We start from the raw sequence: 24,823 nt of genomic DNA, 5'->3' as shown, positions 1-24,823 counted from the left end.
ATGTCAAGACTTGTCATATCGATGGTATGAACTATATGATGAAACAACGTGTATTGATTATGTGGTAGTGCCAAGGGCTGTTCCTTCAGATGCTGTACAAAGTTCAACATTACTTGTTCATGCTTGTGTATATACAGTATTTATATCTTACTGGTCCTCTGGTTTTGTAGTTCTATTTCGTTTGTTGACAAGAGCTGCAGTTCCTTTTTTCTTTTAGTAAATATTTCAGCTGTTTATACATCCTTGCAGTCAGTAAGGCAAAATTTGGGGTATAAGGAAAAACTATGCAATTTGAAACGCTGCTTCAAATAGATGTCAATATGACAGATTTTCCATTACACAGGGGATTGTGTGTCAGAAAAACTAGATCCTGGTATTTTTGCCAAATTGCTTTTGACATACAATGTATCAGGACAAACCAAATCTTTTCCTTGAATACGAGACAGTATGGTGGTAGGGGTTCCACAAACACAGCCAAAGCATCTTCTTAAGAATATCAAAACTTAAAAATGTAAATTAAACAATGTATTGTTTATCGTTAAGGAACCTCCAACTGCATTTCCACAAATGTGTCCACCAGGGTGGCACAGTGGCTAACAATGTTGTTAAGACGGTTTGAATCCTGACTTGCCCCTTTGGTATAGAGTTTTCTCCATACCAAAGGGCCATGTAGAAAATGGCCCTATTTCTCACAGTGCTTGCATCCCCTACCATTGAGACATGTATAATATTTAAGTCTCCAGTCAGTGCCCTAGTCCAAACATTGGCTGCCCACTTCCTCCTGGAGGAATTAAATGAAGACAACCAGTTTCACTGTGTTGTAAGTATGTGATAAAAATTCTTCTTCTTCTTCTTCTTCTTCTTCTTCTTCTTCTTCTTCTTCTTCCCATTATCATTATCATTATCATTATCATTATCATAAATCACCTGGGCTTAGTTTGGGTGGCAGTTGTCAGTTTGGTAGCAGCCAGGCTCATTTTATGTGATTAATTTGTTGGGGACTATTTTCAGATACACGTGTTGCTATAGTAAGTAATCCAGGCAACAGGACAGTAATTAAGAGACGAAGGCTTCATTTCCACATAGCCCTGTGGGCATATGTGAGTCAATCCTGAGTCCTTTCATTTCCAAGGAAACATCCAGGACCTCCATCATGTTTGTCAAACTCCTCTTTCAGTTTTTTTTTCAATCTGGACATGCCTGAAATAGTGACACAAGAAATGTAGCATGAACAATTAGCTAACTGATGAATGTAATAAAGCTGTGTTTATACTTTTTGAAGTGTTTTAGGACATATATAGCTAACACTGGTGGCATGCTAGCTTTGTAAGATTTAGAGTGCACACATTATGTTAGTGGGTCATACGTCTTTTAACAAAATATTTGACGAAAATAAAAAAACACTTCTCTTTCACGTTAGCAGTGGCGTTTCTGTAAATTTGTGAAGAATATTTTCTTCTTCTGTGATTATATTTTCTTGAATTGAAAACTAATAAATCACAGACACAACAAAATACCTCTGTGAAAACAAAGCGCTGCCTGGCTCCACAGCAGATATCCAATGTCATGCAGCCCCATTTCAAATCAATATATGATCAGATGATTGATATTTCGACTACAACAATCGCGCCTGCAGCTAGCTACTGCAGCTCCCGTTCTCCACCTTTACCTTCTATATCAGCAGTTCCGCTTGTGATTAATGTTTCCATTTTCGAGCATTTGTACTGAAAATTTAAAATTAAATATCGATAGTCACTTTTCTGCGAGTTATTTAATTAAGTCTCTGCCTGTAAAACTAAAGTTTCAACATCTACAGAATAGCCCTAGTACAACCAGAGGGGCCCCTGGATTATTTCTTTCGAGCATTACCAGTCATCTCACTATGCACATGTCAAGGCAGCACTTTTGGTTTTATATGTTCAGTCTCCACTAGTCCCACCTGGCAGGTAAAGCCATTCTTTATCTACTCTCTCCTTTCACTTTCACACGGTCACGCCTTTATTTCTTTATCTCTCTTTCGTTCCCAGAGGAAATCAGGTGCTAGGCAGCAGCCTGCAGAGTGCTTTCAGGCCTTGTCTCTGTTTTTTTGTTTTTTTCTCCTGCTTTACGATGTCTTTAACGTTGTCTTTCTTCGCTAGCTGGGGAGAAAAAAAAAGGATGACTGAAGGATTAGCTCATGAAAGCAAAACGTTGGATATAAGAGAGAGAGAGAAGGAGTGAAATGGTGAAGGGGCACAGGGAAGGAGATTCTGCAGTTGGTTGCCACAGCTACCGGAAAGCAGCTGATTAGTGTGTGTGATGTGTGCGAGTGTGTCTCGGCCTGTAGGACCATCCTGTGGCTGACAAATGGCCCAATACTACATGTGGAGAAAGGAGCGTTTTAACGATCATTAGCAGCAGCTTCCCATTAATCAGCTTTGACTTGTCGGTTGCTCCAGTGTTGCACCATAACAAGCTGCAACAGTCAAATCTCCTGATTGTGAAAATCCATGACCACAACTCTCTCACACACACACACACACACACACACAAACCTTGGATTAACAGCTCATATCCTTTTCCTTTAAGGCCAAATGGAGCTGGGGATGAATTGAAATTCAATAACTTGGGGACACCTTGAAAAAAAGCACGTTGCTTATAAGTAATTGTGTGTGCAATCATGACTTCAATCTGAATACTGAGAGCATCAGGCTGTGTGAGCAGATACTGGAATATATCTAAATAAAATGACCTGACAATAAATTGACAATAAAAAAATGACAATAAAGTGAACACATCACAAACTGATGATGATAATTATTGCTAGTATTTATACATGCTTAAACAACTGGTCAATTATTTGATTGACAAAATTTGCAATTCTCCATTTTTTTAATGAATTTACACTATTTATTAGGCAAATATTTGCTGGTGCCAGATTTTCAAATGTGAGGATTTTCCATACGTTGGGAATATTTATGTACACAGTAAATATGTTTTAGACCATTTACTGAATAGAAAAGGAAATCTTAAGACTAGAGCCTGAGCTACAAATCAGATAGTATTAGCCAATCACGTTTGTCAGATCATTGCAGGCCAGAAACGCTAAGACATGATTGAGGTAATTTAGAAACAGCAGCTTGCAGAGCTTTAATGGACACTCCATTGAAAGATGTGTGCAGCAGTGGAAAGAGGATCTTCAAAATGGCTATGATTAGATGTTCTGGAATGCATTCAGGCCTCCTATTCTCCTTTACTTTATAAATTATCTGAACTTAATGAACTGATCTTAGCCTTTGTGTATAGTGATAGGGATGGTGCAGGTATTTTGATGTGGGGATGTATGAAGTACTAATCTGTAGCCAGTGTACCACCTGCAGTAGATGGCAATCCACTCTCCCCCTTTGTGGAGAACCAGGGAGAAGCACCAACAGAGAAGCAGATCATTGTACTGTTAATGGTACCGACAGCAAGACGTAGGAGCATACGTCATTCAACCCCATGACAAGAGACCCCAACTATCACTTCAAGATTAAAGATGACTGATGACAGATGGCTCTTCCACGCATTGATTTTAGTTGTTTAAACATAGGTGAGTTCTGGCTATGTACAGCCAAAGATATTACTACAATTTTGAAGTGCAGAATTTGTTATAATCTGGGCCAGTTTTGGCTGACGTGGATCTAAGCTATTTTAAACAGGCATAGTCAGGCAGTTTTTCCAGTGGAAAACCTCAGTGTCAAAAGATTTATCGAGAGATGGAGGCCTCTAATGGACTTAATCCAAAGAGGCTCTCTTCATGACAGTTTCTGATGTTTCTGGGTGTGTTATTAATAGACGTGGGTTTCCGTCTACACAATAGCTGTGTACGCAAGGTGTGTGCTTTCCAAGATCTTTACTGTGTACAGGATCAATTATTTTCATCCCCCGTTTCACCATTGTTTATGATACAGTTTCCCTCTTCCCCCTCTGTTAGGGCTCAAGTTTATTGTGACTGATATACTGATAATTGTATTGGACTCATGATTGGCATTTTTCACTATTCTCTATTTAATAAGAAACAAGTATCAATTTGTGATATCTATGTCATTGGGTTAGCACTACATATGAAAGCGCAGCTGCACATATAAACACAACTCTCAAAAACAGGCCCGCAACTAAGAATAACTTTCATTGTCGATTAACTTGTCAATTTGTTTCTTGAGTAATCTGTTGTGTAAAATGTCAAAAAATGGTGAAAAATGTTGATCTGTGTTTCCCAAAGCTCAAGATGACATCCTCAAATGTCTTGTTTTGTCTGCAACCCAAAGATATTCAGTTTACTGTCACTGAGGAGTAAAAAGAATATTCACATTTAAGAGGCTGGAATTCTCAAACCGATTAACTGGTTACCAAAAAAGTTGGCAATTCATTTAATAGCTAACATCTGGTGAATTAATCGTTGTAGCTCTTCTCAATACAGCAGATGAACAGGTTTTTTTTTTTTTATAAAAGGTCAGTGTCTCTGTGTGCAACATCTGATCCAGACAGCTCTCTTTCAACAGACAAGGACTGCTTTCTAGCAACCCACAGAGCACATGATGTTCAGGCTGGCCACCCTGGCCACAAGCAGTGGCAGGAAACTGATTGAATGACGCAGAGATAATGGCTGTGACAAAACTGTGCTGACGCTAGAAAGGAAGCTCATGGTCTCATTCACACGATTCCAGAGGGTTCAGTGTCAGTCGTTGGAAAGTGCTCCACTGTGATAGAAAGCTGACAAAGGCTCTCCCCCTTGGACACACACATGTGCTCTCACACATAAGGGCCGCTTTGAGTGTGTGTGTGTGTGTTACATTGAGCATGTTTTGAATTCCATATGTGTGTGTTATGAAGGCCATATCTGCATATCTGTGTGTGTGTGTGTGTGTGTGTGTGTGTGTGGGTGTGTGTGTGTGTGACTGAGCAGAATGTGCTGAGGGAGAAAAAAGGCCACATGCACCCACTCAGTCAATGAACAACCAGAAAGGAATATAAAGAAATTCTAACTAGCATCGACTGACAACTTCAGTCAGACACTCACACATGGGGTGAGGTAGGAAAAAAGAAAGCAGGATCATCACATTTAATGAGTTAAAAAGATCTGAGTGATCCAAAGTCTGAAGGTCCCTGACAGTCACAAGGAGAAGAAGCTGACTCTAAATACACTTCAAAATGTCATCTGTCCCAGCTGCAGCTGAGCAACACTTCCTGCAAGTTGCAACACTTGGGATGTTTACACGTGAACACTGCATGGTCATAGCACACACACACACACACACACACACACACACACACACACACACACACACACACACACACACACACACACACACACACACACACACACACAAACACTGCTATGTCCCTTGGCCCGGAGTACAGAACACAACACATCTTGTGTTTTTGTTTATTGAGTAAAGTCAGTGTCACTGGCGTAATACAGTTTACAGGCAGCTATGACACGATGTTCTGACTGGTGAAACAGAATGATGTCATGTATAAGAACAGAGTGTGTATAAAGTACAAGTGATTGAATCTGATGTGTGTGCTGTGACCTCTGCCTTACACTGTGACAAACAGTCCATGAGTGGATCACAGGATCACAGTGACTCGGCAAGATCAAACAAAACAGCAGATTAACTTCCGCGGTTCAGATAAGCTACCTGATGAAATACAGGAACACTGTAAAAACTTATGTCATGCTGGGTGACATACTGTATTTGAGATGATAAATCCAACACGTCATCCACATTTTAGCACAAAGAATCACATGTCAGATATGGGGCCACATGAGATAATTTACAATTACAAAAAAAAAAGCTTGATTAAGCTTGAGATATCTGAAATGTATTTCAAAATACTCATTCGTGTTTTTGGGAATGGCTGTGCAAGACCTTTGTTATATATTTCTTTGAGTTGTCTACTTACATTATTCTAAATGTTTCTAACAATGTTCAAACCCATAGAAATCATCAGGTTTAGTCAAGATAACCACGTTTTCATTTGGTCGCCTGTCACTAGAACTTCCGCAATAGACTCAGAAGTGAAGAAGGAAACTGGCAAACGAGACTAAATTTAAAATGACAACTTTAACATTATCTCTTCCAAGAACATTTGGGCCTGAGTCATATCAGATAGATTTACATCAGTGATCGTAGTTGTTTAAAAAGTGAATTTTTTTTTTACTCGTGCTACTCTTGTAAGTGTTTACAGAGCGTATATAGATCCCCTTTTTTGATCTTCAAAATTTTAAAGTCACCTAGTGACACTCCTACGATCAGCACATGACTTGTGCAGAATTCAATGTGACTTTGGGTGTTTATTCCTCCAGAAGGTCTGGCTCTGCGCCTGATTCTTTCCTACATCTCTACATTAGAGCGTTTAAAGATCTTTCAAGAGAATGAATAATGTTGTAATGCATGCCTTTTAACAGCAGTATTTAATCTCTTTGCTGGAGCATTTCAATTTATTCTCAAGTGCATCCTGTTTGCTCACTCCGTATAGTGAACCATGGTGTTGAAAGAACTTCTATGGTACTGAAGAAAGGCTCTAAATATGAAAATGAAGAACATTTTTTTATTTCGATTTTTGATCAAATCTTTTGCTTTGGCATTAAAGGTAGAATTCATATAAATATACTCAAAGTGTATACGATTCATATTAAAAATATCAATCTTAGTTTAAGTGCAGCATAAACTCATTACCCATCATCATGTGATGACAATTACTGTATTCATTATCACCACAAATACTTTTATCATTCTAGTGGCCTTGTGGTTGGATGATGTCACTTTTCGATCTTTTTAACATCAAATCTTTGTTAAGTAAGAAAAAAGGAAACAATGTGAGTGTCTGTTCCTCCTTCCTTATCAATGTCCTTATCATCGCCACGAGTTCCATGTCTTCCTGCTCCTCCTCGAGGATTTCCGCGCCTTTCATCCTCACCACAATTGCCAAGAAATTTTCAGAAACAAGGGAATAAGGCCAGCTGCCAAAGATCCCATATGACCAGGATAGGTATGAATTACTGGAGAGATTAGCACTGAGCAGAGAAAACCTCGGCATGCACAGATCCTACAACTCAGGCATTAGGCTGGCGCTCTTTTATGAGCATGGTTTACAGATTCTACTTCTGCAAGTGTCAGGAGCAGATGCTGGAAACTATTAAAAAAGGCCATATTTGAAGCAAAATACAAGGAAAATGGGAATCGAGTACAATTCACAAAGACAGACTGCTCAAGCTAACAGCCAAAAAGATGATAATACATCCCCTATCAGAGGAAAACATGAAAAATACATATTGCACTCGCTGATGCCTGAAGAGGAGTGCAACCATTCGAAACGTGTTTGCTTAAAATGTGCATGTTTCATACAGCATGTTTCATATGTAGCTATTTCATATATAAGCCTTTACTTCAATAAATACACTTTTTTACTGGATGTGGTTCCCCTCTACTTATTCTTCTGACACACTGCCAGGGATAAGGAAACATGACATTTAATCGACAAGCTGACAGGCAGCAGCTCTATGCACACAAGGACACACAGCTTTGGAACAAGTTTAGCATTAACAGGGAGAGTCTGAGAGAAAGTGGTGTGATAATAACAAGTCAACTGTTCCTTAACCTTCTTCGGCATGCCACAAAACTCCAACTCAGCCAGAAAACACAACCTTCAAAAAGTTACTGAATTAGTCCCAGGACCAAGGATGAGCAGCTTCACAGCACAACAGTAACCTGCATGAGATGTTATCGTCCATCAGTCAGTTAGCTGTTTAACACCCTTCACTGCCACCATCAGTATGAGATCAATGCGGGTGGGGGTGACCAAACCGGTTTGAAGTGGGATGGATAATTTCCAAGCAGTAGAAGGGAAGCAGGAAAAATTTGGAAATTGAAACATTAAACTTCCCCTCAGTGGTGACACTTGCTGGTGTTTGTGCCAGCATCAATATGTCTGCATGTACTCTTTTTGGACCTTGGAGCTGACTGTGTGTGTGTGTGTGTGTGTGTGTGTGTGTGTGTGTGTGTGTGTGTGTGTGTGTGTGTGTGTGTGTGTGTGTGCGCGCATGTGTGTGTGCGCATGTGTGTGTGCGCATGTGTGTGTGTGCATGCATGTAGCCGGCAGTGAGACCATGAATTAAAGAGGAGATTAATGAGTCAGGACATGGAGGCTCAGACTCCAATCTGCTCCCTGCCCGACTCTGGGGGCTGTGTCTCTCCACAAAACCCCATTCTGTCAGCAAACACACACACACACACACACACACACACACACACACACACACACACACATATGTACACACCGCTGAGGCACAGCAGGAAGGCCAAAGACTCAGGACTGTGTGTGCACGTCTGGCAGAGAGAGCACATGTTTGGGAAAGTGTAAAGACTGAAGGAGAACAGAGAGAGGTGTCTGAAGGAAAAAAGACAGGGATTTTCTCTCTTTTGCAGTATAAACCACTGTGTAGACCATCAACCTGCCCAGACATCTCACCATGACCCCAAGGCCTGCAATCTGTCTGGAAGACAGAGACAAGGGAATTAAGAGAGGAAACAGAGAGACTGAGACAGGGGCAAGACAAAAATGGAGGCAGGAAGCGAGACACAATAAGAAAGAAAAATGAAGGGAAAGTAGAACAAAAGAAGAAGGGTGAAGCAGGCTGCAGGTGGAAATAAGGCTGACAAAAACAACTTGAAACTGAAACGCGGGAAACCCATGAGAAGAAAAGCACGTGGAGAGAGGAGCCTCACTGACACATTTCCTTGAAACTACACTACCCATGGCTTCCTGGTCATTTTTCTAGAGTTGTCAACTTGAAAGAAAGTGATTCTCCAGATGAATATCTATAGGCCGTGCTCAAGTCCCTTTTTTGTTCTCTCTTTCTATTATCTCCTCTCTCTTATTGCAGGGCGACACAAGATATCTTTTGTCTTTATTGCTCTACCCCCTCGGCCATTCGAACAAGCCCGTGATAAATATAACGATGATGGCCTTGATGCTCTTTATCATCATTTAGAGCTTGCGCTATATGAGAGTAGGAGCCACATTACCATGAAATACTCATCAACTCCTCTCTATCCATCCCTCAGCTCTCCCACTTTAATACATGGCATGAGACTCACTAATCCCATGATATGCCTCATAATCTGATCACAGATATGAGCATAGAGAAAGAAACAGAGAACGGAGAGAAGGATAGCGAGAGAAGGATAAAATGCAATCAGAGAGGAGAGGGTTTGCGTTCAGCTGCATGATGACAGAAGAAGGAGAAAATAAAAAAGAACATGTTGCAGGAGGACGTGTAGGGATGTTGGCTGGAGAAGCAGAGAGATAAAAGAAGAAGAGGGCAAGCAGTCAGAAGGAGAGGGGCAAAAGGAGAGAATGATGGAAGGAGGGGAAAAAGATGTGCTTGTGACCTGATTTCACCGCTAAGCCTCGGAGAAGTGGAGCAGCATGTAGGCAACAGTGTCTTCGCTCTGCCCCAAAAACACCAAGCTGTTCTGTTTGTGTGGGTTATACATATAGTAATATACACCGCACATGCAGCGTAACCTATTAACCCACATGCTGCAACCTCATCTAGCTGAGTCACTAGCCTCGGCTTTCTCTCCGTTGGCCTTCCTAGCCATCTGCATCTCTCTGCCCTCGTCTTCGCCGCTCTTCACAGCCACACATTGCCAGACAATTCAAAAGAGGGGGGGCGGCACATAATGGTGCGCTACAGTGAAAGTCTGATGTCTACCAGTCTGGCTCTAATAGCTGCACGCTCTGCAGTGTGCTGGCAGTATAGATACACACACGCTCATCTATTACACAGCTGGATATCTGTCCTGTATACATAAACAGCGTCTGGATATGGGGCATACGGACACCACGCTGCTTTGACTCCAGTGTGTGTGATTCTAAATGAGAGCGAAAAAGACACAGAGAGATTCTGATGCAGTCTAAACACAGCAAATGTAATCGTTAGAGACCGTATTGATGTCTTACTGCTGTGTGTGCTTGCCACTGTGTGTGTCTGATGCTCCTGGACTACAGGTCTTTCATCTTTTGTATGCATCTGCTTGAGCTTGTGCATTAGTTCATGATCTCTGAGATCTGACATGCGCATATATCTGTGTGTTTGCAGTCAATGGTGTGTCAGGGTCACAGCTTGAAAATGGCAGCAAACAGATTGTTGAATTCAGTTTCCTCCAGCTCTGTGAGAAGTCACATGATTTAGGTGTGTGTTATCTTATTTATGTGATGTTCTGACAGAAACTTTGAACACACACACACACACACACACACACACACACACACACACACACAGAGGGGAGTTGTTGTCCCAAGGCTTGCTCTACTCGCAGTTATTTCCTATGTACTGAATGTCTGATTGGTTTCATGTTTTTTTTTTTTCTTGCAAAATTTCACAATAAAGTGTTTGCGCATTTTCGCTCCAATCTATCCACATCTGAAGTTTTGTTGTGTGCTTATCTGTGTGTCACCCTGGTCCTAATGTCCTTTGCACCAGTTTCATTTCCAAAACAGAGCTAAAGGCAGACTGGGCGATCCTGCAGGAATGGTTCAGCCTAATTTCCCTTAAATGTGAGTGTGTAGCTGCCCCCTGCAACCGGACACAAATGGTTTGGCCAAGTTGATGTTCTCAAAGGCAAACAAGAGTCTCTATACAAACATGTAGGATGCATGTTTTCTCATAAATAAGATAACACACACCTAAAATCATGTGACTTCTCACAGAGCTGGAGGAAACTGAATTCAACAATCTGTTTGCTGCCATTTTCAAGCTGTGACCCTGACACACCATTGACTGCAAACACACACAGATATATGCGCATGTCGGATCTCAGAGATCATGACCTAATGCACAAGCTTAAGCAGATTCATACAAAAACAATAGAGACACATCCATGGCTGAGCAGCCACATTCATATGAAAACATTCAGAGATCAATCTGCATAGAGCTACCCACCGCAGAGAGACGTTTATTGACAGCGCCCGCACAAAAATGTCTGCCATTGATTCCATGCAAAAAGGGTTTGTTTTTTTGCGAGAAAACTGTGTGTGTGTGTGTGTGTGTGTGTGTGTGTGTGGATTCTCTGAGGGTCACAAGTTAAAGAATGAGACACAAAGTCATTTTCAGATCAGTACGTCCCATTCGTGGACGGCTTTGTCTGCAAATCCACGACACACCTGTGGGCACAACTAGAAAGCCAGTAAAGCAAATTCCTGTGTGTGTGTATGTGGCCACAGGTCCTTTGTTTGAGAAGTCACATGACCAGTCTGACTTGGCGCCATCCCCTCTCCTCTGCAGCGCGCCACCATACAATAAAATGCTCGACTGTAGGAGACGACAACAACAACAACCCCTGACACGTGTGTGATTACAAACAAACACACAATCAGTTCATGGAAACTTTACTTGCTGAGCAAAAATACTATCCTTAAAACGTAAAAGTAAAAGAAAAAAACATCTCTCCTAATTAGCCACATAGCGATAAAGGGAGGAGCAGGAGGATGGGATAGAGGGAGTTAAGCAGGGATGAAGGGAAAAATGAAGCGATTGAGGCAGCGGCACAGGCGGGGGTTGAGGTGCGGGGGTAGTGAGCCTGGATCAAGTCAGAAGGAATCGATAGTGCTGATGACGATGTTACGGGCAATGTGTGTGTGTGTGTGTGTGTGTGTGTGTGTGTGTGTGTGTGTGTGTGTTTGATCAACAAACATGGGAGAAAGCAGTGGAACATGGGTACACAGGGTTAACAGTGAGATTGATGGGGCGTGTTGTAGCATGTCTGCTCTGTAATATGTTTAAGGTAGAAGAGAGATGGATGGGTGTAGAGATGGTAGGAAAGAGATGAAAAGGAGGAGAGGAAGGGCAGACAAGAGGGGGAAAGAAAGGAGCTCAAAAATGATGAATAGTAGAGAAGGGGGGAGGAGATGCAGATAGAAAAATAAGGGACAAAAATCAATGGGTGGCAGGGGGAGCAGTGCTCGTGGAGGAGATGGCAGGACACAGGAGAGAAACAGAGGGAGATAGGTATAGAAGATGAAGGGTGGTGGGGGGGTAGGGGTGAGAGAGAGAGAAAGAGAGAGAGAGAGACGTAGAGAGAGACAGAGAGAGAGAGACAGATAGACAGAGACAGAGAGAGAGAGACAGAGAAAGAGAGAGAGAGAGGCTTGCTAGATGAGTCCCAAGGGTGACATTTCCTGCTTTTTTCTGGTAGGGTAGTCTGACAGACGACACAGTGGATCTTAACTGCCTATCCTATGTGCATGTTAATTACAGAGAGAGAGGGGGGGGGGGGGAAGAGGGAGAGTACTGCACAAAGGAAGCTCAGGTGTTTCTTCTGTCAAAACAAATCAATGGACTTACCCTCCATTGACTTTAAATTACAGCCTCAGAGTGTAATACAGTACAGCCAGGCTTACATTTATAATCACACTTATACATAAACATACAGTTTATGTTACAATAGTTTATGTTGTGACGTAAGCCAAAACAAACAGTATGTTTGTCCATCTCTCAATACATTCAGACTCATTCTGAATGTATTTGCATATATTGTTTAAATTCTTTAAAAGCCCAAATATTTAAATTAGAAATAAGTAAGTTATAATTGTCTATAACTATTTATAACTACTGAAATCAGGAGTGTTGGGGGAGATAAGGAGTTTGAGAGCCTGACAAAGGAAGCTGCTTCAAATTCCGGTTGTACGGCAGTGGATACTACTGTATCTTTTGGCAGATGGCAGCAGGGTGAACTGACCATGGCTGGGGTGGGTGTTGCCTTGTAGTGTCCTTTGGGCTCTCTGCAAACACCTTACTTTAACGATATCAATTCTCTATAGACGGGGTAGAAATTATGTTCTTAGCTCTATTAATCACTTGCTGTAGAGCCTTCCTGTCCTGGGCTGTACATGATCAATGACAGTTTGCCATTCTCAACACGATGATTGCCAAAAACAATTTTGTAAGACTTGGCATGTATGTTCCTGAAGGCTGGACCATTTGGATGGAGAAATGTAACAAACATAAACATGTGCGTCACGTATGCATTCTATACTAGGCTACTTAATGAGTTGGGTGAGGATGGCTGAGCATGAGCAAGGATGCACGTAAATGCATCTTTTGATTTAATCATTATCATTATTATCATACTTAAAAAATATGCTACGTTTAAAAAGAAGCAAGTAGTCATAGTGAGAAAAAAAATTATATATAGAAATCAGATATTTTATGGCATAAAAATGCATTGATAATCATTTAAACTTTAAATCTGGATAATCAATCGTCATTTCAGTAATCTTTCAAGCAAAAAATTCAAACATTCCCTGGCTCCAGCTTAATAAATATGAAGATTTGCTGTATTTCTTTTGTAAATTATGACATGAATTATGTAATTTTATCTCATGACAGTATTTTGGAATGTTGAAATTTACCAAGGTCAATATGAGCTCAGGGAAACTGTGGTGGGCATGGTGATTGTGTTCATGGTAATGTAGAAACATTTCAGCCAGTGTAACAGTATGGCTCACTAATGTGTTTTTCATGGTGTTTGGACAACAGTGGAGCTCTATGAAACAGAGGACAATACCTAGTAGGATACATTCATTAGTGGTGGCATTTCATTGGATTTGTTGACGGTAAGAGGAATATAGAATATCAGCAGACTCATTAAAGTGCTAGTGCTGAACATCGCATAACAACATGTTCTGTATACATCTATAAGTGGCAAAGGTGATAAAAAAAAACAAGGTAATATAGACACACAGGAAGCTTTTCCTGTAGTTAACTTTTTCTTGACCTTACCGAGACAGTGAAAAGAACAAAGCAGAATAACTGGGATAATGGTCTTTTTTTTCTGCTTGTTTCTCAACTCAAAGCCCCCTCCCACACCCCACACCCCCGTCCAGCTCCAGCCAAGCTTCCCTAGACCATGGCAGTGTGCTTCTTCTAAATGAGTTTAGCCTTTATTAGTCTGTCACGGAGAGAGAAAAAAAACATTGTTTCCCCCAGTAGCAGGTCGAGATATTATTCATCTATAATTGGTAATAACCCCGTACCCCCACCCTGAGGCAGCTCAATCTCCACTGAGTAATCACTGCCATCGCCTGCTCTGCTGGAAACAGCATTATTAGGTCGATGGCACTGTCTCTACCTCTGCTGTCTGCCAGGGTCTATTATCTGACAATATATGGCTTCACTCCTGCACTTCCTTAAATACCACAGACTATGGAAGGAGAATGTGGCAGAGCATATTTATCTCACATCCCGAGCTACTAGCAAATATCTCAGGGCAGTGGAGGTTCCAAAATAAGCTCCGGTGGGATAATTTAGGCTGAGGTGTTATCAGTTTTTGTGACAGCAGGGTTTGCTTTGTTGTGCAAAACACCTTTCACTTCTCAATATTTAACTGTCACCTCAAGTATTCCACCAGTTTGGAGGACTGCCTCGCTTTTTAGCAGGTTAAAAATATATGACATTATTGTTTGTTTTTTGCTTTGGTTAAGAAATTTAAACGGGGGGGGTGAGGGAAAAAATATTCTTTGATTCATTGAGACTTTCTCTGAAGATTATATTTCTGCAAAAGAAACAATAATTTGACATTTAAAACCAAATTCCCAATATTATGATCACCTGTAATAATTATTTAAGACTGGGCTGTGTGTTTGTTACAGCTGAAGCAATGAGACTGTCAAATGTAACAAACATGTTTGTCATGTTTATGGTCATTGTTCACTGGGGCTGGGCGGTATGACCTTAAAATAAAATAATATTTTCAGGCCTCATCATGGCATACAATATATACCATGATATTTTGACATCTTCACAAATTGATAAGTCTGAAGACTTAATGATTATCATATATGACAAAGCAAAGCATCAAAACTTCACATAGGAAAATCTGGAGTCTGAGAATGTTTGGCATTTTGCTTGAAAAATGAAATAATAGTCAATAGATTATTTGTCAATCTACTCATCGATAGTTCAATTTATTTTCTCAACCCATGACAGAACGGTGCATTCATGTTAAGTAGTATTGAAAAATTACTGCTGACCGAATGAGGTTTTATTTTATAAATGCCATTTCAATTCTCAGATTGTGGAGCAGATTGTGAAACTTTTCCCAAATTTTGGGAAACACCCCTGAGCTAGGACTCTAGCTGGGCCTTAAAATTATTTTTTCAATTTCGCTTCACAATACTATTTCTGCCTCGATATTCTGAGGTCTCCTCAAATGCTAGGACTTGGCAACATCAAAAAATATCACAATACTGTTGAACAAATGCTTTTGTATTGTGATATATTGTAGGGATGACTATTGGTACTTTAACAAAATTTTGATAGACAACCATTAGTAATGTGATATAATGACTAAGACAAGTATTAGAATATGTAGAACAGTCTGGTAATTATAGAAAATGACATCACTTTACTGTAATGCAGCCTTTAAAAACAGGAAAAGTAAACACTTACCCTAATGATATACAGTTTCATATCACGATAACCATATAATATCAATATATTGATCATCCCTACCATGAGCTCAACTCAGTAAATTATGCCAACACTGATTTCTTTATCTCAAGATCAACTTCATAAGATTGATTTAAATCATGCATTTCATCAGATTTTCTATTGGTACAGCATCCAAAAGACAAACTTCCCATTTCCTCCCTTATTTTCTCCTTCACAATCCTTCCTAACAGATAATTTAAAAAAATTGGGAAGGGAGAATAGGAGACGGAGTGATCAATAATCAGAGTGAGAGTGAGAGAGAGGGGGAAAGTGACCTTGCTGCTTCTCAGAGCAGACTAATATTTCATCAGCTAACACTAAGGGCACACCAGCCGCACAGCTTCACTCAGGTTCCCACATCTGCCAGCGGCTCTGTGCTTCATCCCTGTGAGGAGGAGGCATCGGGGGAGGGAAGGAAGGTAGAAAGAGGGAAATAACAGTTGGAAGAAAGAGATACAACAAAGTCTCATGTGGGTTTACTGAGAGAGACTCTGGTACATTTCAGGGAAAGTGTAGGTGGCTTTGAACAGACAAACCACTGAAAAGAGAAGGTAATGACATTGTGACGAAGAAGGGAAAAGCAAGAGAGTGATGAGAAGACAGGATAAGACACTAGTGGTAAACCATTCTGAATTGTGTATTTTAGTTTGGCACTGCAGTTAGGGATTACCCCTATGGCAGGTGTGTCAACTGACGAATTACAAACACAGTACAAACCACTGCTCTGTCCCCAGCAACATGGGACTGGGATCAAGAACAGAATAAAAGTGAATGATGAAAAACTTAGTGGGGAAGGAAAGGCCATCATTTGCTTAAGATAAAGTTGTCCAACAGCAGAAGTGAAACCATACTCTCAACATGCTGATCCATTCAACATTTCAGATGAAGTCATTCACTTCTTCAGGTCTGGGTTACACTGACATGCAAGCCACAAACCACAAGCAGCTATGGCAGGCAACTGACGATATTGCTTAGCCTGTACGAATTTGTGTGTGTGCGGGGGTGTGTGTGTGTGTGTGTTGGGGTTTGAGGGAGTGTTTGTGTGTGCCTCGATAAATTTGGCCATCACCCACACATGACAGAAGTGTTGATTACACTGGGTTGATGACAGTGATGGTAAAAATATGTATAAGTAGTGAGGAGGAGGAATTAGATTAACCATTAGATCTTTATTGCTTTGTCTATTATTTGTTGAATGTGCTTTATGAATATGAACAAGTGCTTACTGAATCTCCACAAAAAGTTGTTAAGGTATCAGGACCAAAATGCTGATGTCATGTTCACCATCTTAGGTTAGCATGTTAATAGGGATAGGAACTGATAAGATTTCATTCATATCAATGCCTTTATCGATTACGTAATGTCGGTCTGATTCTTTATCAGTTTCCTTATTGATGCCTGATCAATTTTAGTCAAGCTTGTTGAAGCTTGAGACCCAGCTATCATCATCTAAAATTGATGAACTGAGAGATTATTCGTAACAGTTTTTTTAGTCCCAGAAAAAATATGCTAATCCTGCCTGCATGGTGCAAATTTTACTATATCCTATGTTAGTTAAATCATGATTAGATCATGAAATAAAGCCACACTTTGGGCCGTTTTCCTCCTCTCTGCCATGACTTCTTCTTTGCGCAAGTTTCCAGCAGCAGAGACATGTGAGTTTGTTTTGCATCTGTCAAAAACCATGCTGGCATTGATAAAAAAAAGAAGTGATAAATTCTGAGGCATATGATTAATCTTAGCTCGGAATTGGTTCTCAACAGTTTCAGTTCTCGATTCCCATCACCACATATTGGCATGCAACATTTGCCATTAGCACTAAAAACAATGTAGAGCAGAGGCTCTAGGAGATTGGAATGTCAGTTTTGCATGAAGTTGGACAGTACTGGACAACTAGAAATTTTGACAAAATGGTGGTGCTACACAAAAGTTAGAGGATTCCCAAAGCTGTCATGATTCATCCTGCAGGAAATACAAATATGTGTACAATCATCCAATAACTGTCAAGACATTTCAATCTAAACAAGCAATGCCAACCTCATGGTGGCACAAGAGGAAAAGTCTTGGATCATCAAACATTCATCCACTGGGGAACATGAAAATACAACATTTGAATAGCAAACAAAATGTTTTTCTTACATCTGGAGAACAAGATTTGTAGGTCAGGGCATCTCTGCAGCACTACAGAACTAAAGAACTTCATTATAATGCCAATTTGTTACATATTTTAACCTCATCAAAAAAAGTGCAGCCCCTAAGATTTGGATATTGCACTTGGCCTTATTGCAATTTGGATAATATTTCGGTTGATTGTGTATACCAACAAGTAGGCTAATGATTCTAACATGAAAAAAAAAACCTGTGTAGTGTTGTGTTTATGGAAGCAGGTCCCCAACCCCACCCCCGCTCTCCTACATACCATCAAACGGCTGCCACAAAGGAACACAGCTGACCTTAACTGTCCTGGAAGTGCTCACAAAGCTCACGTGCACACACACAAACACACAGTAGGATTTTCAGTACCAGGGCAACCCACTCTTCAGCTACCCCCGGAAAAAAATAAATAACAGAGCTTTCATCTGCAGGCAGCTGCTTTGGTGATGAACAGAACAGAAGAGAGGACAGGGCAGGGGAGAGAAAATGGACAGATAGTGGAAGAAGAAAAAAAGAAGGGCACAGAGCCAATCAACTGACCGGAGTAAAACAAAGGGCTATCTGTAAAAGCTCTGGACTTCATCCCACCCTGTGATGAGAGAACTTCGATCCCCAGGCAGGCGGGCTGCAGAGAGCTACAAAGCCCTGATGAAGCCTGTTAAGCTCCCACTTCGATTCAGCTCATTGAGCACCATGCTGCTGATCAATTAGAGAACAGCTGAACCAGCTGCTGACCACACAAACACTCTGTTTTCAACGCATTTAAGCAAAAAAACAGCTTTTTTAGAACATGTGTGCTGCCTGTTATCCAGGTCTTCTCTGTTATATCTAATCTGAATTATTTTCTCCTCTGCCGGTTGCAGAGCCAACCCAGCCCCTGTGCCATGTCACAATCTCATGAATGCTGCTATAGTTCAAATGTTCGCATGCTGGTTTATCTGGGCCAACCTGCATATGATAAATCCCAACATATATGGTGGCGTAACATATATGCCCTGGATCTTTTTCCCAAGTGAAACACAACACACCACAAATGATTACGTATGTGTTAAAGCAGAAACACAGCTGCCCAACAGGCATATGATGCATAAAACCTACCAAAACATTTGAGCAAATCTGAGAATCACATCTGAAACCAACCCAATCACCAGAGTAATAGTTGGCAATGAACATCTCTGCAAATATGTTCAAAAATTTAAATGTCTTTATTTTTTTTAAATGTACGTCTCTTTATGTTCAATTGTTTATCTTATTGTGACAATGCTGTGCTTATTGTCTAGTTACGTTTAGCCAAAGAAACAACTTCCATAGCGTTAGGAAAAGGGTTGTTTAGGCTGAAAACACCACACAGCTCAAGAGATGTCCTCAAGTCTCATTACAAATACCCGGTTGAGTTACCACAAACACAGCTGCAGATGCCCCAAAATTATCCAGTGGCTTCTAGGGCTGTAATGATCCATCTATCCAGGCCAGATCTATATATCAATTCATTGACTCATCATCTTTAAGATTCACCTTTATTTTTAACTTCTAATTTCTAATCTGTGTTAACTTGTCGGTCCAAGCACACCTCTGTCCATATATTCAAACAGTGCTAGTGCCAGGCAGGTGATGGCAACCAGCCAAGAAAAAACATTAAAGATATGTACTGCTCTCTTGGGAATAAATCAGCAGAGACCTATCTGGCCACTGTTCTGTGTTGCTGCCAGCTGTTGAGTGTAGGAAAAAGTGTCAACATGGAAATTTTCCATACAGGTGACTTCAGCTTACCCAACTTATGCAAGGGGCCACATAAGCATCATACCGAAAGTACTTAAAAGGTTCTCTTCCCTGTGCATGTTTGTGTGTTTTTGTGTATTTATTAGACTCACCCATCCTCCTTGGCTCTGGATCCAGGGCTGAATGTGGTTGTCCAGGTAGACCGTCATCCACTCTATGATCCTGCCGACCAGCGGACTCATCTCCTTCTCCATGCACTCCACGCACAGCGCTCCACCGAAAGCAAAAAGCCCTACTACACGACCCCAGTTGACTCCGTCCCGGAACACCTCGTCCATCACGTTTTCGAAGCTTTGGTAGGCTGTGGCCGGTGTGATGTGCAGCTGGTTGTGCAGGTCGCTGAAGGCGCGCGCATATCGCAGCTCGAACTCATTGGCAGAGTCCCGTAGGGCTTCTTTCACTGCGTCCAGGCTTGTTGTTGACGGCAACCGTTGCTGCCGAAGAGGGGATGCTGGGGGTGTGCCAGGACTCATGCCGTTAAAAGTCCCATTGGCGTGCGTCGCTACCCGCTGTTCCTCACCCGACTCTGCCGCCCCCCCCATCAGTCCTGTTTGGAGACTCTATGAGTCCCATGTGGTTGAGAGGATAGTTTCTCTGGGAGAGTTTATAGTTTATGTAGAAAACCACCAGTTCTCTGTTTTGTGACATTTTGTCTTTAAATATGTGTTTCCTCTTTGCTCCGGTCTGTCGCTGCTCCCCTCTTGTTGAGCCTTGCTGTGTTAGAGTGAACACACTGTGCCAGGCTTAAAGCTCAGACCACCATGGTCAGCTGATATCCAGAGGACACTCAGGGGTGAAAACCAAACCTACACAAGGCTGACAAATCAGCTCAGGTCCTGTAGAGAGATGACAATGAAAGGTCAAAGTCTGATTATATGTGTGTCTATGTGTGTGTTTGAGAGGAAAGAGGAGTGTGTGGAGATGGCTGTAGACTTTCAAATTAAATTTGGACAGGTAGGGTCAAAGTGCATCTCTCTAATTGGGCTGTTACATATGGAGCAGATGGCAAAGATATTAATGAGACAATAGTAGAGCCACTGTGTGTGTATGTGAGAGGGGGGGGGGAGAGAGAGAGAGAGAGAGAGAGAGAGAGAGAGAGAGAGAGAGAGAGGATAGGAGACAGTGAGAGACACAAAGGGAGGGGTGGTGTGAGGAAGGTGACAGTCACCATCTCCTCATCAGTGACCTCTGACCTTCAGTTTGACCTTTGGAACACCTTTCTTATCTCAGTTGTCTCTGTTACTAACACACTGATCTACACCAGCACATCATCATACACCGCATACAAAACTGCCTTTTAAACTGATGAGTTTTTCCCTGATTATCTGCGATGGTGGTGGGTTTGAATGCATTAACACACATTATCCATGACTGCTCCATTCTAGTCTGACATTACTCTGCTTTGGATGAAGGTGTGTGTTTCACAGGCATCTTAAAGACAAAATAAATTAAAGGTTTCTATAACCTTATAGTAGATGTTGGCTGCCCTCTCAACTATAAACCTTACTCTTTATGTCCCCAAACTTAGAATGAGCTGTTGCATTACATTTCCACTTGACGAAATTCAATAAAGTTGAACTGGTTTGCTTGCAATGTCAGTGACTTGCCAGTGTTCATAATGCAGTGAACTCTTAATGAACTCAAAGTGGGAAACTCTGCTTGCAAACACATTTCAGGATACCTTGAGAAATTCTGTGGTTTCACACTGATGTATAATACTGCAGACTGCATACAGGGATTAACCCCTTGACAGTACTCGGGTATAAAAGGGTTGTTGTTTGGTATACTATGCCAGATATTAACATCAAAATACAATGAATAGACATAAAACAACAATCCTGTCAATCCTAAATTCTGACCACTAGAGGTGTGTCGTGGTGTCTGTATCTGCAGACGACTGTATAAAAAACAGTAGATTGTTGAGTCTCACTCCCCAGTGGTAAAATATCATTGCTTCGGGCTGGTGAGCCACCAATCCAAAGCCTCTGTATTTCACGACCAGGAAATAAGACTAAACAATGTTTACAAAAAGCCTCTGACGGATCCTATATGAATGCCTTTAAACACAGTTTGTATGTTAGTGTGTTTGAAACAATCATGGATATAAGAACTCTCCTACTGACAATGTAAATCAAATTGTTGTTAATCTAATACCGTTCAAAAATAAAAGCATCGCCAATCTACAAATAAAGTTATATTAGAGGTGCAACGATTATCGTTTATTAACAGACAGAAAGTGAAATCAGCAACTATTTTGATGACTGATGAATTGTTTGTCATTTTTTAAATATATATCACATGTTTATTGCCACGGGTCTCCAGAAGGATGGAGAGAAAAAGCCTTTGAGAGTCAACATGTGTGTGCACATGAGTTTTGATTACCGGTATATATACACAAACCCAATAAGGTTAAGAACCAGTGATATCAGCAATCAGAACACATTTCCTTGGGGTTTACAACATTGTGATAGACATTTTTCACTACTTTTTTTTTGTCATTTAAATCTTTACTGGCAGCCAGAGAATCTAAGATGATAAGACCAAATAAATCAAATTAATCGTAATTACCAATACATTTTTTCAGTTCATATAAATTAAAAGAGAGAGAAAAAGAAAAGAAAAAACATTTTTTTCACTACTTAATGACATTTTTCAACTTACTTGACAATAAATATTCTAAAATTGAATTAAATAAAGAACTGTTAGTTGCAGCTCTAATTCATGAATTGAAACAGCAACTCTGTGATCAATCTTTTTTTATATATTTCATACTCACAAATCACAAATAATTGAAGGATCAACATATAGTAAGTAACAAACAAGTGAGGCAGTAATTTTGCTTTCAGTTAATCAACATCATGGGGAAAACAACTAGTTTTCTCATTAAACACGTTTTTAATCTGACATTACAGTTAAAGATGTACTTCTTAAAAGATTGACATCAATACCCTGCAGCCAGTAATTGAGTTTAAGTGAGCCTGGTTCCTTGAAACAAAAGAAAACCTGACAAAGCCTTTCACGCATCGTCTGCTGTCACTCATGTCACAATTTCGTCATTAACATTGTATGCTGGTATACAAAGACATGTGGGAGGAACATGACCTGCCGACGATCCCAACCTATCCGCTGATCATCATCTGGGAACGTGGCCCTTCCGACAACGGTATTGACATTTAAGCTAAAAGGTTGTCGCAACTAATGATCGGTGTTTGAGGCGGACGGAGGGAGTTCTCCATGCAAATACCGCTTTAATGACATAATGCATGACTACTCTCACAATGGAAGCCCGATACAGTCTCTACTGGCTCCTGGCCAACCAGACGCTTCCAACCAACTTTCGCCAAGCCTACAAACTTCCCCTTCTTTCCAACAGAGGTACACGAACGAGCCTTTCAGAGCAGAGAAAGAGACCACAGGGCAACAGTGTTTACAATGGCCACATGGTCCCCAGCTACCAGCACGTGGCTCAGCTTTAAACAGCACAGCACTGATGTAAACACCACACAGCTCCAATAGGAATACCAATAACTCACTGCGAAATTTAGGCCCTGAACGCAACATTAGTGATGTGATGCTCAAACATTAACTCAAATGAAGCAAAGTGAGGGCTGTGCTCGTGTTTATTGCTGTGGAATCTGGACTGCCACTTATAGATAAAGCGACCAGAGCACGTTAGTGATACTGTCCTGCCTCTGAATGTGCTGGCTGTGTGAGATCCGTCTCGATACATGCCCCTAGATTAAACATTTATTCACGTTTCCATTTTGATCGCCATCTCTGAAATATATATATATATATATATATATATATATATATATATATATATATATATATATATATGAGCATTAGCGCCTTACCAGTAGTGATGAATACAGTCTCGTGCAGTAATCCCCAGTTCGCTCACCGTCTCCCTTCTGACTAAATGTCCAAAATCTGTCAGTCAGTCTGTCAGTCAGTCGATTTGTGTTTACAAAAGCTGTCAAAAATCCAAGAATGTACAATAACCACTTCGTGTGCGATGTGTATGTTTGCACGTCTCCTCCCACGTCTCTCCCCTCCTCTCTGTGCATGCCCAGCCCTCCTATTGCGTAACAGCACGACGACTTCAGGGATCTCTAAATATCTGGTTTAATCCTCGTTTTAGCTGGCCTTTAAACTCAGAGCTACACCTGTGATAAAACTCAATCTGTTATTATGGCCCGAGACAAAATTATTGCACTGAAATATGACAGTGTAAATAATAGTTAGACACCGCCGTACATAGAAATACATTTCATTTTTTCGATTGGTGTCAAATTGATAATTGCATTGACTACACATAAAGAGCACGACTTCTTTATCCTTCGACTGAATTTCAAATTAACTGCGCGCAAACGTTTTGATATTTCCAATCAAAAGCACACGTCACAAATTGAATTTACTAACGGGTGAACGGGCTCAGTGGGAGCCCCTGAAGGCAGCACAGGCCATTCCACTCTGCTGTTATAGTCATTGCGCTGAAGACCTTTAATCACACCACGCATGAAAATGCTGATTTGCGACACCACCCTCTGTTCCAGCTCTGAACACACTCCCCCACCCAAGAAATCCCCATTTCAAAACATTTTTTTAAGCAAAGCATTAGAGCCAGACACAGCTCCGCCTGTACTAACGTTACTGTAGGCAGCTACTGGCGATGTAGGCTGCTGAAGATGGCTGTCACTGTCATATACAGTGTAGGTGTAGTCGCATATTCGTAAAATGTAAACCTTGAGAGGTGTATTTACAATGGCAACATCGTTTACTGCAATCTGCAAGTATACTTTACATCAAACAAAGTGAGATTTGACGTTAAAAACGAGTAGAAAACCAAATAATGGCAATGCATTCTTCTTCCAAATCTGTCGACCTCCTTCCCAAAGTAGCTGGATTCAGAGAGGACTATCCAACCTCTGTGTCGTCATTCCTTCATAATATCGCAAACACAATGACCGCACACATTAGATAACATTTGTTGTATGACCAAAAACTCTTACTTGTAGGGTGGTCTCCATAAAATCATGTCTGCTGGCTCACAATCCAGACCCCGGCAGGAATAATCGTATCCGTCATTGCTAGCCTTTCTGGCTAACGCCGACCGAGATCACTCAGTACTGGCTGCCACAGATCCGCCCACAGCTACGTTCTCTACGTAACTTCACGCTAGAAAGATGACAGCGTTCATCCTGCGTGAACAGTCTGCGACAAATGCAATAGAGATGAAAATGTAATCGCTTTACTGGAGACTGATATTTCCGAGTCACTCCCGGTTACTCCCGACTTTATGAGAGCTAGCTGAACCGGCTAGCAGCGAGGAAGTCCGAGTTAGTAAGCGTTAGCTGTCTCTGG

The 24,823-nt window shown here is 41.0% G+C and overlaps 1 protein-coding gene across 1 annotated transcript in view; it reads right to left on the bottom strand.

The window, feature by feature from the left end:
* bcl2l1 (BCL2 like 1) overlaps nucleotides 1-23,501 on the bottom strand; it is a 33,538-nt gene extending 10,037 nt beyond the window's left edge. Inside the window, 3 exon segments of the mRNA XM_030421981.1 lie at nucleotides 19,549-19,995; nucleotides 19,997-20,292; nucleotides 23,314-23,501. Coding sequence (XP_030277841.1) covers nucleotides 19,549-19,995; nucleotides 19,997-20,104 — 555 coding nt within the window. The 5' untranslated portion in view covers nucleotides 20,105-20,292; nucleotides 23,314-23,501.
* Between the last annotated feature and the right edge of the window lie 1,322 nt (nucleotides 23,502-24,823).

Source organism: Sparus aurata, chromosome 7 (assembly GCF_900880675.1).
Source record: "Sparus aurata chromosome 7, fSpaAur1.1, whole genome shotgun sequence".
Lineage (NCBI taxonomy): Eukaryota > Metazoa > Chordata > Actinopteri > Spariformes > Sparidae > Sparus > Sparus aurata.
This window is presented reverse-complemented; position numbering and strand designations above follow the sequence as displayed.